At 39.3% G+C, this 15,050-nt stretch overlaps 2 protein-coding genes across 2 annotated transcripts; both read right to left on the bottom strand.

Moving 5' to 3' along the window:
- Window positions 1-409: 409 nt before the first annotated feature.
- On the bottom strand, window positions 410-2,730 carry LOC146487004 (histamine H2 receptor-like). The gene has a single exon (XM_085090071.1). The coding sequence runs from the start codon at window positions 1,913-1,915 to the stop codon at window positions 788-790; it is 1,128 nt and encodes a 375-aa protein (XP_084946197.1). The 5' UTR covers window positions 1,916-2,730; the 3' UTR covers window positions 410-787.
- A 3,908-nt stretch (window positions 2,731-6,638) lies between these two features.
- LOC146487003 (uncharacterized) lies at window positions 6,639-14,670 on the bottom strand. The gene is made up of 4 exons (XM_085089504.1): window positions 14,646-14,670; window positions 13,085-13,561; window positions 7,550-7,651; window positions 6,639-6,787 (listed from the first exon to the last, which is right to left on the bottom strand). The coding sequence occupies exons 1-4, from the start codon at window positions 14,668-14,670 to the stop codon at window positions 6,639-6,641; spliced, it is 753 nt and encodes a 250-aa protein (XP_084945630.1).
- Window positions 14,671-15,050: the final 380 nt, after the last annotated feature.

Raw genomic sequence — 15,050 nt, 5'->3', positions numbered from 1 at the left:
GAGGGCGCTAAACAAGCCAATCAAGTCATTAGCAGTGCGACGTCAACTTTCTATGGGTATCGATTCTGGCCAATGTTTACTGTATTTAACGTATAACAATAACTGAGGTTATACCCACCATCAGGCAAAAATTACTGTACAAGAAAAACGTTTTTTCTTTTAGTAAGGCTGAAGCCTGCTTAGCGTTTCTTGAGCAATACATTCACAACTAAGCTTTTTGAGGAGGCGCTGCAAACCATATCAGAAAATTTTTTAGCCAAAAAATTAAAAAAAGAAAACATACTGTCATTAAAAGGTACTACCCCAATTTCTGCTTCGGAGATCTAAAACCATTTTTGAACACACACAAAAAAGTAATCGACAGCTCAAAAGATCGCACATTGAGCGGATAATCGATAGTTCAAAAGATTGCAAATTGAGCGGATTAGAACTTGATAGTAGCTTCTAAGGTTAAGGGTTTATTATCAAACGCCCAGTCAAACGTTAGCATGAAGGATGGGTAGTTCCAAGCACGATTAATGGTCTAATCCAACTCAGTAGAATAAGAATCAAATGAAATGGTAGCAATAATCAAGGAAAATGTTTTCTATAAGAACTTTTCGTGCAGCCCACCTCATTTCACAAAATGACGTTCAGCATGCGAAGTCAATTCATTCACGACTCATCCTTACAGCTGTGCTGAGCTAGTGTCTGTTAGGAGAAGTAGAAGAGACAAAAAAATCGTATCTTGGGTGGGCAAATGTCAGCTCTCAATGTTTCTCCATTTCATGTGAGCAGGATGGTCATATTATTTTGAAAGTTCTGGAGCCGGTCTTGTGTGCCGTATCGACTGAAGACGCACCTCTTTACTTTCCATTTCTGGAATCTCAGAGGAAAAGCTTTGTAAAATTGTGGAGCGGTGGCGTATTGTCGATCTCAGACCCGCAGCAGGTTTGAGAGAACGGAACAACTTCAGGTATGTGGCTTTGAAGCTTTTGTTACGGAATGCGAAAAGAAATGGATTGAGCGCCGAGTTAAGGTAACCAAACATCAGGAGTACCGCGTAAACTTTCCACGGGTATGGCTTCCAGTGTTCACCGCCATAGAGATTGGAGACAATGCTAAAACACACGAAGGGCGGCCAAGAGAAGAAAAATGCTGCCAAAAACATGGAAGTTGTCTTAGCCGCTCTTAGGTTCTTTATGTAGACCTTTCTTTCTTCTTTAGAAGGGTGTTGACAGGCATGGGTATTGAGTCTATTTCCGCCTCTATGGTGTGTGCGGGCAATGACAAAGGCCAAGATGAAAAACACACAGGTGAGAAGAAGTAAAGTAATGTTTATAAAACTGGTCGTTACATTATACACCAGGGTAAAGGGAACCATGCAAAAGCCTTGGTATATCGGCTCTAGACCTCTCATCCGCCAACCCATGATGGGAAGAAGACCCCATATGATGCTGTAGATCCAGATAATGCTGATGACAATCAAAGCCCTTTTTTGCGTCATGAATTCTTTACCGCGAAATCGTCTCAGAGGATCTTTGAGGTTCTTGTATCGATCCACACTGATGGCCAAAATGGTCAAAAAGTCGGTGGGCACAGTGATGAAGTAGGCGGTGATATATGTTATGCACATTATCGGTCCATGTTTCCAAACGCCTTGAAGAAAAAGAAACTCTATCTTGAACGGCATCGCTAAAGTTGCTGTGAGAAGATCCGAGATAGCCAGGGATAACAGGAAGAGGTTTGTTGGATTGCTCCGAAGCTTTCTGTTTGCCAGTATAGCAAAACAGACCAAGACGTTTCCAACGGCTGCCACTACTGCAATTAAGATGTAACAAGCGGCAATGATGTACTTGAATAGTGGTTCGAAGAGGGTAAATCCTTGGCTTGATCGACGGAGAACGGTTGCGTTGAAGTCGGATGAGTTGTTCATGTTGGCACCATGAAAACTTACGACAGATCTTTCTTGATTTCTCCAGACTGTTCTATCGGTTCTTATTCACTGCTTTTTCTTGCGTTTGAACTAAACGATATGCTGAGCAGCGCCCCACTTCACAATTTTGAAGGCAAAACGGAAAAAGCAACTTAAACAGACTAGGAAGCTTCTTATATGCTGATACTGATAGCTTGTTATTAGTTGCCATAGCTATTGTGTGCTCTTCTTATATTACTGTTTTGTATTCAAATTTAAATTATAACTATTCTAGACTTCCCTCATGTAGCGTAGAATTAGCGTTTTGCTCTCCTCTTTTTCTTTTCATGTGAGCATTTGTGCTTCAGCTTTCTTGCTGACCTGTATTTCTATTTAACACCGATGTCAGCTGGCTGCCTGGCTCCGCTAGCCTCTATGGTTATTCCAGGCAGCCAGTACTCTAATTATAACTTATAATATTTTCTTTGTTGTCAATTTTATTTTTGAGCAAGAGTGAGTACAAATAAAGATTGATTGACTGATTTCAGTGTGTTCTGCATGATTGACAATCATGGCTAAATCGATACCGGACCGAAAAGATGATCGATACTAGTTCAGCATTCTTTTCAATATGGCTTATTTTAGTCCACGAAAGCTTTCCCAAATCGGTAAAAGAAATCTACTCTGTTGCGTAGTAAAGATAACATTTCTAGCTTGATTTTTTAAGCGAGGTAGGACTTAACTGTGAACATTGTTTATCTGATGGACGAAACAATACTACACATATTGTCGTTCGGTTAATTTTGTACTTCAAGCTTCAGGATCTTAGTATGCCACTATGAATGCAAAGTGTCACGTTCCTGACAAGAACAATGCACTTTAGAAAAACTCAGGGACTATTTGTTCTCTTATGTTTGTAGCTTTGTTTTATTGATTGCATGATTACCGAATATCCGTTTTTTGGCTAGCCGCACAAAGCCTTTTTCATTATTATTTCCTTTACGTCAAAGACATGTATTAAGATCCTTTTTCTGTAAGCACGTTTCTCAGTTGCGAGGAGTTTTCAAACTGTAAGGAGTTCACGGAGCTATTTCTAACGGAGTCTCTAAGAGAACGTGGAGTAACTCTTTCTCAACCCCGGAGTCAAGATCAGACGTAAGTTACGCTTGTAAAATTCCATGTATTCTTTCCTTTCGTTTTTTACGGCGTTGAATTCGTAGTTTTTCCGTTTCTTGAGACTTAGACAATTGTATTCTTTTTAGTTTTCACCGCAAGTGTTGTAAATAGACGGCTCAGCCTGATCCTAATAAGCGCATTAGTCTTGCTGCCCTTGCCGTGTACTTCACTGTGGTTGACCTGGCGAACTCCAGTACACAACACCCCGTGTCTGCGGTACTGGGAACGCGACACAAAGGCTTTTATGAGAAGTATCAAATGTATATAGATCATGCAGGAATGATATTCACGTGTCTGATTGGCGGGAATTGGTCTTTTGATGTACAGATTGGTTTTCAAGTATAAGTCGAAAGTAATCAATTCTGATTGGTTGGGAAAACTCGCGCCGCCTCCTCAACCAATCTAAGAAGTAATACCAAAACCAATCGTGCCTTGCTGGCACGCGTTTTCGCGCTTGGCGCTGGTTGATGGCCCTGTATTTGCTTCGAGTTCTGCCGGAATGGTTCTCTGTGCTGTTTACGTCTGTTGAGATTTGCGAGATTAATTATTTGGTTTTAGTTTTACGACAATCAGTTGAAAACTACTCTAAGGTCGAGTAGAGTACAAGTATACAGTATTTCCTCTCACCTGTGAGTGATCTCACCTGTGGAGAATTGGCAGATTTAAAGCATTTAAATCTGTTACTACGTTAATTTTTTGCATGTCTGTATTTGTAAGTTCTTGTTAGTTTTCTAAAGTGTTCCTTTATTCGTCTTGTCCCGCCTCGATTAGTTTTGTAACTATTTGCGGGACAAACTATTCATTCTGTTGTTTTTCAAATAAATGTTGTTGTTGTTGTTGTTCCCTGTCAACAGTGAAAAATAAAAGAAATATAGAGTAAAGAAAGAAAGAAAGAAAGAAAGAAAGTAACTAAAAACAACAAAAAGAGAGACAGGAACTCCAGATAGATGTACAAAGGCCTAGTGTTCATGATGGATAAGAGACATCTGTGTCCCTTGTAAAATCAGCATTTCTTATACGAACATAGTGTAAGCGTATATTTGGGATTTCCTCAATATTTTAATGCATCGAACAGTTTTTTAAGCCAAATATATTTTCGCAATGAATATTAATTTTGTATCACAAATAGAAAAGTAAGTAAGAATAATTTAGAATTAAATAGATCTTGTGTACATGATCGTAATACAAGAAACAACCGTAAATTGAACATCCCAGCTTACAAATCTGCTGTTGGCCAGCAATGGTTTCTATATCATACAGTTAGTCGGTGGAACCGTCTTGGAAAATTGCACTGGTCAGACTCTTTCTTTTCCCTGTGTTAACAGCATTCCGCTAGCAAAATTCTCGGGAGATGCAAGAGAAGATTTTGAAGAGTTTTTGAGACAATTGGATCTGGCAAATATCTTTTGAAAACTAACGAATTCGCAAAAGGCTGAAGTACTACCGCTCTTGTTAACTGGTAACGCGAATGTTTGGTTCACGCATCACCACATTAAACAAGCAAAAAATATAATCAACTGTAAGTGGCACTGATAAAATAATTTCATTCGCAGTCGGATATTTGGCTGTCAAGACAACAAGTTCTAAATAAGAAACGGTCTGAAAATGAAAGCGTAGCGCAATTCGCAAAGGAAATACATAGGCTCTGGCTCAGCGCTTAGATGTAACAGACGAGCAAAACATAATTACTTTTTAAACGGCCTTAGACCTGAATTAAGAAACTACGTAATTTGCAACGACCATGAACTTTTCCCGAAGGAGAGACGTAAACCCCAAAGAAAAAGCCCCGAACAGGACGGAGGAAATTTTGAGCGCATTAGCTTAATTAAGATCGACTGTAGAACCGGAAGAAGCTTCGTATTCTGTTTTGCTGTTTGGTTATATTTATACTGATAATCCAATGCAGATTACTGGAAAAACCAACCGCTAGAACGGGAGGAAGTTGCCCAGATAGTCAGGCGTGAAAGTTACAATAATCACCGCAGAGATGGAAATGTAATTTGCTTTCATTGTGCGAAAAACGCCAAGTTTCACTGTTTGTCGAAGGCGCCGATATGACAATGTGAACTGCGGCAATATAATTCCATCCCAAAACACTAGGCGATATCGGGAGACTGAAAATTTGGGTAGTACTCGACCACATGCCTACCCAACTAATGGGCAATATTTAAAGTAAATTCCATATCCTCTGATCGGTACAAAGGAGAGATCGAACTGGTCGATAAAACTTCTCAGTAGAACAAGATTACGGTGCTCATGATTATCCACTAAATGTACCTTTAAACATGCAGAGGCCAGAGCCGGAAAGACAGAAACTGCTGAATCGAATTTGGGCGACTCTATTGTCCAGAACAGTCCAATGGAAAACTCTAGCGAATAACTGACTAAAATTGTATTGAATGTTTGTTCTGTGAGATCACAGAAAAGTTCGAAACACATTAACAATCAAAGACACACAGAGAAACGAAGAGCCTATCATCAGTCGATGGTAGCCAGTAAATTCTCTGGCGGGAAATAGTAGTTTATCGCTATATTTAGCTGCAAATTGGCTCTAACGCAAGGCAGAGCAGGCAGAAATTAATACTGTGAATACCGGTGACAGCATAAATTGTTTCAATGGCTCTAATAATCTCTGTGTTCGTGAAGAAATCGATATTTCCTAGAAACAAATACGTTGCAAACTTTCAAACGTGGGAAATCATAACGATAAAGATATTTTAAATTCGACGAAGAACTCAGCGCTATTATTGAGAATTATGTAAATGTCATATCCAAGAAAAGCGAAATTTGTTCCGCCGCAGAACATTTCTCACGATAAGGACAAACCAGTAAGAACAGAATTGTGAAGTGATCGAAAATTTTAATAAACCAAAGTATACTGTAGTGACTTGCGAAGACAAAGTAGAGCGTAAATTCACAAGATAATGACGTTATCTTCGAAACTAAAGCCATATCGTATTTGAGGGGCCATGTATTTTATGCCCAGGTTTCGGTGAAAACTGAAATTTCTAGAGTCTTGACGACTGGAACAGAAAGATTTACGGAGCATAACGGAGACAAACAGTTTGCACAGATAAGCGACAACTTAAAGTTACAAAAAGTTCATGCAACATTCTCAGTAATGTATATTCCTTTGATTTAGATAAGTGTCTCGATGTTGTTCAAGAAGGTTGGTGTACAAAAACACTATCACTATACTCCACTATACTCGTAAATCGTTGATAAGAATTGGGTGATAATTATAATGTTGTTGTAAATGTTTGTACTCGCCTTAAAAAATTATAAAAATATCTCTTTACTTCTCAATCAGCTCTCGGTTTGTATTATAAGTTGCTCAAATGATTGCAATTCGTTTTGGGGATTTGACTCGCAAATGTGAATAAGCCTTGCGACTACATGCGAGGTATACCCAGACTGAGATGGGGCATCGTATGTTAATAATCCATTATATTCTAATTCGCTCACCCGCTCAACCGAATATAAAACATTTATCATGTAATAAGCAACCACTTATGGGGTGTGTCAACACGAGCCGTGTACGAGGCGAACTAAAAGAACGGGAAATAAATTAAATACCCAATGACAAAGAAACTGACAATAAAGCAAGAATATTATCCTTTATGCAGCCATCCTTAGCTTTATCTGACTTCCAACGACCGTGTCTCTTAAACAAACGATCAGAAATCTGGGCATTTGCTGCAGCAGAGACGCCTCCCGCTCTAAGGCTATGAAGACCATAATCTAGTTTGGAAAGGCCAACGGCCTCAAAAGCAGAAAGCACTATCTCGCGCGCCCTGGAATACGACAACGGAGCAGAGCCGCGAAAACTGTAAGATCCATAACTGCTGCGAAAAGTAAGAGGACGGAAAATATAATCTTCACTGTCTTCTGAAAATAAAGCTACTGCAAAATAACGAAGAGTTAACGTTACAGGACAAGTAAGCTTAAGAGTTTTAGCAATGACCACCCAAGCCCCATCTCTATAAATGTCCGTCTTGCTACGTTGAACAAAAATTCTCATGAAGGAATCTTCAAATAGAAAATCACACCTGCGCAATTGAATTTACTCGTTAAAGCGGAAAAACCCCGCGTAACCCAAAACACACAAAATGAGCAAACGTAAATCAGACAAACTAGCGGAAGCAGAGCCATAATGTGCAACCAAGCGCTGAATAACCTCAGGCGTTACTGGTTCTTTCTTTTTGACTGGAACACTGAGAAGCCTTTTGGCAGATTCTATTAATTGAGAAACAAAAGGTGAATTACATGGGTCGGGTTGGCCCGCTAAATCATGAAACCACTTAAGCCCGTAGTGAACTTCATCAATAATACTACAAGAAACCGATTCATAAATCAGACTAAGAAAAAACAAAGAAACATAAATACTAGAAGCGGGAAAAATTTTAATCTCTTTGAACTGAGAAGCCTACTTCCTCCATGAATTGAAACCTCTTTCATATTTCTTGGCGGTGTTAGCACTTTTGCTCTTTAGCAGCACTTCAGAGAGATCCTGACTTAATGTCTTAAGGCGACTGTCTTCCACATGTTGAAAACTAGGCTGCAAAGCCCCTATGACAAAATCTGTGAGAACAACGATAACATTGCAAAAATAAATATCATGAAAAAAAAAAAATATATATATATATATATATATAACTTGCAATATAAAAGTTCTGTACAACTCTGCACAACGCCACTCGGCGACAATTGAATCAATGAAGTAGAAACAAGCCACTCGGCAAACTAGTTTCATTCGAAACACAGTCATGAAACAAGCTAACAAAAACACTCTGAGCTCCTAAGGATAGTCGTTGACCAGTGAGAACAAAAACACTGCAATCAGAAGCCACTCGGCATAAAGGCACCATGCCTAAGAATAAGAAACGTAACAGCTAGCGTCAAATCTGACAGCTAGAACTGCACTGTTAAACTTATGAGAGCCAATAAGCGAATCCTTATAACAGCCAAGGGCAAATATCCCCGAGGGATCTGGAAAGTAAATGGACTCAACAACGTATGGTTGATACTGGAGTGGGCTTGCAAATAGAAATGGCCAAAAAGCATTAGACGGCCAGTAAGGGACCACTAAAGTCCCATAGGCGCGGCATGCAAGGAGATGTTGGATAACCCTTGTGATACAATGAACCGGCGGAACGAGCCAATTATTCTCTGTTGTCCACGAAACTGAAAAAGCATCAACAGCCTCTGTGCCCGGTACACGAAACCTAGAATTAAATCTAGGGAGATGGGCATTGGATGCATTAGGAAATCTATCAACAGTATTGGGGCCCCATACTAGATCTAAATGGGCAAAAAACCACTGGGTAGTATACCAATCGTCGAAATCGATAATGTTGCTAATCTCATCAGCACAAACATTACGCTCTCTGGGAACCCATTGAGGGACAAACTGAACATGAAAAATCCGACAGAAATCAAAAATCTCAAGCGCGATAGAATGCAATTCTGCGTTAGGACTCCCTATCTCAACTATACGAACAGCCCCTTGATTGTCAGAGTGCCATTTAACTGACTTGCCCTGAACCGAATCCTTGAACGACATTAAAGCAAAATGTACAGCTTTAAGCTCTCTCCATGTAGAGCTCTTTTTAGCCTCACATGGGCTCCACATACGATGACATACTTCCTCAGTACCAACAAGGAACGCGCCACAGGCTACGTTACTAGCGTCTGAAAAACTAAGCAAAAAATGCGCCTGGTAAGGCACTATAGCTCTAGAATTAAGACTAACAATATTGTTTTTCCAGAAAAATATTTCTGAAAGACAATCGTTATGTTGCCCGACATTGAACCGGGAATCCCATGAAGATCTGGATTCTATAACCTTGTACAAAAAACGGGTCTTAAGACGAGTCAAATTACCCAATACTGGTGACATTGACATAACGTGGCCTACGATCGAGGCACAATCCCGAGCAGTAACATACGGGGCAGATAGAAGGAATTTCTCTATAAGGGCAATGAAATTGGAAATACGCCTGTCGATAATAGAAAACGAACCAGAAAAAAGATTCCAGTTCAAACCCAACCAGACAAGCGACTGCGTAGGCTCCCAAAGTGATTTACTGGAATTCGCAACAAACCCTGCATTACTCAACGATCTTTAGAAGACTTGCAAGCTGCTCTACAAGAGTTTTCGACGAACGAGCTGATTCTTCTTGGCGATTTCAATCTTCCGGAGATTGATTGGTTGAATAACAGAGTTTTGCGGCAATCTGACATTTACACGCTCATGATGGACATTGTCCAAGACAATTTCCTGACACAATTAATAAATGAATCTACCAGAGACTCGAACATCCTAGATTTAGTTCTCACGACTTCGCCCGACCTTATAAACAATTTGTTTGTCGGAGAACCCTTTTCAGATCATAACTCTATCTCTTTCTTATTATCTGGTACACCTTACGTCCAGCGCAAATCACAGAAGCTGTTGTATTGCTATGGTAAAGCCGACTGGGATAACCTAAGATCACTGTTATCCTATATTCCATGGCATTGCGCCTTCTTCGACAGCGATATTAATCACAATTGGGCTTGCTGGAAAGATTTGTTATTTACAGCAGTCGACGAGTGTATTCCCAAACGCAAGAATAGAAGGAAATCCAACGCCCCCTGGATTACCAAGGAACTTATTGTTTTGTGCAAAAAGAAGAAATCATTGTACAAGAGAGCGCGTAGAAGTAACACAGCTACTATTTGGGAAAAATATCGGCAACTCAACAATTCTGTTAAGAGACTTTGCAACACAGCTCGGTGGTCGTATATAAAGAAACTAGCTCTTGATCTGCAGGAAAATGATTACCCGAAACCTTTCTGGAATTTTGTCAAGTCCAAGAGAAGAGGCACTAATAATCTCATCTCTCTGAATGTAGATGGATCTGTTCTGACAGACGACTCCAGTATTGCTCAAAGTATGAACTCATATTTTTCCTCGGTGTTTACCACCGAAGATCATGTAAATTTTCCCATACAGGATTGTACTTTTGACAAGAAGCTTGCGAGAATTGATTGTTCTGTAAATGAGGTTAAACGCCACCTTCTAAAACTCAAGCCCAACAAGTCCCCTGGGCCTGACCATATCGCTCCATGCATTCTATACCTGCCAACTCTCACGCCTTAGGCGTGAGTCTCACGCCTGCGGGTTGAAAACTTCGATCTCACGCCGGCTCACGCTTGCGGGCCAATTTCTCACGCCTGATTGAAAAATGTGAGTTGTTGCCGTCTTGCTTGACACAATTTCCAAAAGTATGTTAACTCAGACCCATGTAAGGAAAGAAAACCAATATAAAATGAATAAAATGTCAGTCCAAAACTTTCCGATTTTAAAACTATAGCGCTGATTTTATCAACTAACGTCGGTCCTTGCGGCTAAGCGTTTTTTCGATAACTTCGCGTTCGGCAGACTTCGGACGTCTTCGGCAGATTTCGGAGGTCTTCAGAAGACTTCGGACTTCTTCGGGAATCTTCGGAAAGGATCGTGTCGTCTTCAAAACTCCCAGCACTCCCACGAAAAAAAATCTCACGCCTATATCTCAGAAAAAGGTGGCAGGTATAGCATTCTGAAATCGTGTGCACTGGAATTAGCACCTTCGTTGACGCATATGATAAACAAATCGTTCTCTGTTGGCCTTCTACCTGATGAATGGAAACATGCAGATATCACACCTCTACATAAGAAAGGTTCTAAATCTTCGAGGGAAAACTACCGTCCAATTTCCCCTACTTCAATTGCTTGTAAGATCGGTGAAAAAATTGTTTTTGATAGGATGATTAAGTTTTGGCGCGAAATTGACCTTATCAACAACAACCAATTCGGTTTTTTAAGGGGAAGATCCACTGCAACTCAATTATTATCAACTTTTAATGATTGGGCGAAATCTCGACATTTATCCACTCCTACCGATGTCATCTTTCTTGATCTTGCCAAAGCTTTTGACAGCGTTCCTCATGAGCGGTTGCTTTTAAAATTGAAAAGTAACGGCATTGACGGTTCTCTACTCAACTGGCTCAGACATTTTTTGGTGGGGCGCAAACAACGTGTAGTCGTTAGGGGATTTTGTTCTGACTGGTCGTGTGTTACCTCCGGAACTCCACAGGGGACCATCCTTGGGCCTTTATTGTTCCTCCTATATATCAATGACATAACTGAATGCATATCATCTACCGTTAAACTTTATGCAGACGACACGAAGATCTACAGAGAGATAATTGATCCAATTATTGACTGTCAGATTCTTCAGGATGATCTCAACAACCTTAGCGAGTGGGCTCGCAAATGGCAGCTTCGTTTTAACGCGGATAAATGCGAATCTATGCGAATTACGCATTCCCGAGATAGGTCAGAAACCAATTATTTCTTAGAAAAGCCCCTGAAAGACGTACATAATTTTAAAGATCTCGGTGTTACAATAACTAAAGATCTCTCATGGGGTAATCATATTGGTATTACTGTGAACAAAGCGAACAAAGTCTTAGGTTCCATTAAACGCTCGGTAGGCACCGCCGATACTAATGTCTTCTCTATGTTGTACAAATCTCTTGTTCGGCCAATACTGGAATACGCGGTACCTGTCTGGTGTCCTTACCTTGTTAAGGACATCCATGCCCTCGAGAATGTACAGCGAAGAGCATCAAGACTTGCTTTAAACCAACGCAAAGGACAAATGTCCTATGAAGACGATGCAAATTACTAAAATGGCCTACTCTTTCCGACCGTAGAACTTATTTATCTTTAATTGAATGTTATAAGATAGTTTTTGGATTTTATCATTTAAAATTTGAAGACTTTTTTGATTTCGCCACAACTCGGTCTACAAGGGCAAATCATCAATACAAGCTCTATGTCAAACCAGCACGACTCAACTGTTATAAACACTCTTTTTTCGTTAGAACTGTAAAACTATGGAATGAACTACCTGGTGATATAGTGGAAGCTGATAGCTTTCAGCATTTTAAATCTAAGCTCAAAATGTATTTAAATATTTGACTCTAAAGATCTCGATTTATGTATACTTATTTTTGTTTTTCTTTTATTTGAGGGAGTTTTCGCATAGGGCTAACCTCCAAACTTCCTTTTCTAGAAGTACTTTTCTTCTTAGTTTTATTCGTATATATAGTCTGCTTCTGGAATAAATAAAGTATGTATGTATGTATGTCTGAACAAAAAACGAGTGCTCTTTAGTAATTTGCATAGATTCACCCTTACCACACCCGTCATCGAGAAACACAAGTATCTTAATGCCACTAAGCCTCCAAAACTTAACAAGCGGCCTGAGGCATTTGGTAAAAATGTACGGGGCCGAACTAAGCCCAAAAGGTAGAACTGTAAAACAAAAATGTTTGACAGTACCAGAAAAAACCCAGGAAAATCCTAAAAATGTCTGATGATCTGGGAAAATATCAAAATGGTGATAGCCAGACTTAAGATCAAAACTGAAAAGGAAATCACCCTTGTTGACATATGATAACAAGACCCTCCAATCTTCGCACTTGAACTTTTGCCTCCAAATAGACTGGTTGACATGTCTCAAATCAAGAATAAGCCTTTTCTTGCCTGACGATTGGATTGACACAAAGAGCGGGTTAACAACATGTGGGACAAAAGGCACCTCAACAACCGAGTGATTACCAACTAATTCAGATATAGCCGACTCGACAAAAGACGCATAATCCGAAGCTGACTTATTGTTATTCAAAAACGCCCTGCAAGGGGTACTAATAAAAGGGATGCGATAACCGAACTTAATAGTATCAGTAACAAAGTAATTAGCGCCAATGGTATACCAATAATCAAGCTTAGCCTTAAGTCTGCCCTTGAATACAGGCAATACAGAATTCTGTTCGTATTCAAATAGATTGCGATCGTAATCGAAATCGACTAATGAACTAGAATCAATCTCTCTTAAAAATTCTAAATTGGAAAGATCCATTATAACAAGATATATGAATACTTAACTTAAACGCCAAGTTCTTGGGAAAACTTTCATTTACCTCCAGCGTTTGAGGAGAAACCAGAATTCGTCTGGCTGGAACTTGAAGATCTTGGTTGAGAGTTACCACGGCACTCGGACCTCCAATGACCTTGCTGACCGCAGGCGAAACAAATATCACCAGGCTTTGCTTTGCTAACAGACGTATAAGCACGAGAAGTGGAAGCAAAATTGAAAAGACGCTGGCCAGCAAATGAAGTGGTGGTGGCAGAAGGTTGGCTTTGCTTGACTGCGGACTTCCCTTTCTGCTGTTGACGATCTTTACGTTTGCGAAGGGCTCTCTGCTCTGCACGCCGAATACGCTTCTCGTCCTCCGATCCACTAGCCAATTCGTCAGATAGATACTCGTTAACCAAATCCCAACCAGCGGCGGATTTATCTGCCAATCTGATAAGCTTGTTGCGTTTCTTGATGTCAGAATCCAATTCTTCTTGGCAACTGCGAACGACTTCAAGTTTCCTTGTAGCATTGTGGTTAACTGCCAACAAGTTATCACTTAATGTAAATAAAACACATTTAATGATATTCAAAACTAGGAAAAAGAGGCTAAATTATAATGCACATGTAATTTTAAATGAAAACCCCATTGAAAAAGTCAAGTATACTAAATTCTTGGGAATAATCATTGATGAAGAACTCTCGTGGAAATATCATATTAATCATATTGCAACGAAAGTCTCAAAAATGGTCGGCATAACGGCAAAAGTAAGACATTATTTATCCCTCAAATTACTGTTAACACTTTATAACACCATGATTTATCCATATTTAATATATTGCAATGTTATTTGGGCAAATACCTATTCTACCAGGCTAAACTCTATTTTCATGTTACAGAAGAAAATTGTTAGAATTATCACTTTCTCAAATTATACAGAAGAAAGGCCTGAACTATCTTGAACTCTGAATCTTATCCAACATTTGTAATCTTTTAAGTTACATAATTATTACTTTCTTAAATAGTTCTCATACGCATTTTGATAATCTGATATCATCAATTCTGATAGTTGCCGGGAGTCGACTCTTCTGAAAGGGGGATAATATGTAAGTGTATATTTTGGTTTTGTTTGGGATTTCCTCATTTTAATTATTTTTGATGCAGGGAAAATATTTTTTTCACAGTAACACAGTATTAATTTGTATGCACCTAGGCAACACGCTGAACAAACTATCTTAACGAACAATTTTATTTATTATGGTAAAATCAAATAAATATCAGGGCTTCAAAACGATTGCTGGAATTGGTCGTCCCACGGAGCAAACAATAAAATGCTCTAGATCTCTGGAACTACACTGTTTAGAATCTGACGTCTGACGTTGTGATTTACCAGATTAATTACTTTGAATTTGGTTTTACGACAATCTGCTCTTAAACGAGCACTGTTACGGCGATTTTGCTGCATTTGGGTCAAAAAACTGTTCAAATATTTGACAGACAACCTGTTTGTTTTAACCTGAAATTACTGTTATAACAGAAAAAATAAGGTTTTTCTCCTTGAAGAACAAACTATAATCAGATTTTAGCGACTTTTTTTAAAAAGTTGGCCAATTTTTCAAGTTACAATCCAAATCCATCTGCTCGGCCATCTGCAGACAAACATAGTAAATAGTAGTTTCTGTGCACTAGCAGGGTTATTGTAAACAAAACTCAACCATTATTTTAATGACTGATACCATTGAAACAAATACGTTTTTTGGCTATTTATAGTGACACTAGAAATAGGTGACACTGCCCCTTTAAGTTGAATGAAGTATACAGTATTTTCTGTTACCAGTGATTGGCGGAAAAATGAGAGAGTTACTTGCTGCAATGACGTCAAACAGCTGGAGTGAGTTTATCCGGAAATCAATCGAACTCAATATCATACCGGGTACTTTAAGAATTATTGTTGTCGTTCCTTCAAATTGAAGTAGCAACTTCAAAGAGCACTTTCGGTTTAAAAAAAAAATTCTTAAAAGGCTAAACT

This window comes from Pavona decussata, unplaced genomic scaffold, assembly GCF_977016875.1.
Source record: "Pavona decussata unplaced genomic scaffold, jaPavDecu1.1 SCAFFOLD_19, whole genome shotgun sequence".
Taxonomy (NCBI): domain Eukaryota; kingdom Metazoa; phylum Cnidaria; class Anthozoa; order Scleractinia; family Agariciidae; genus Pavona; species Pavona decussata.
This window is presented reverse-complemented; position numbering and strand designations above follow the sequence as displayed.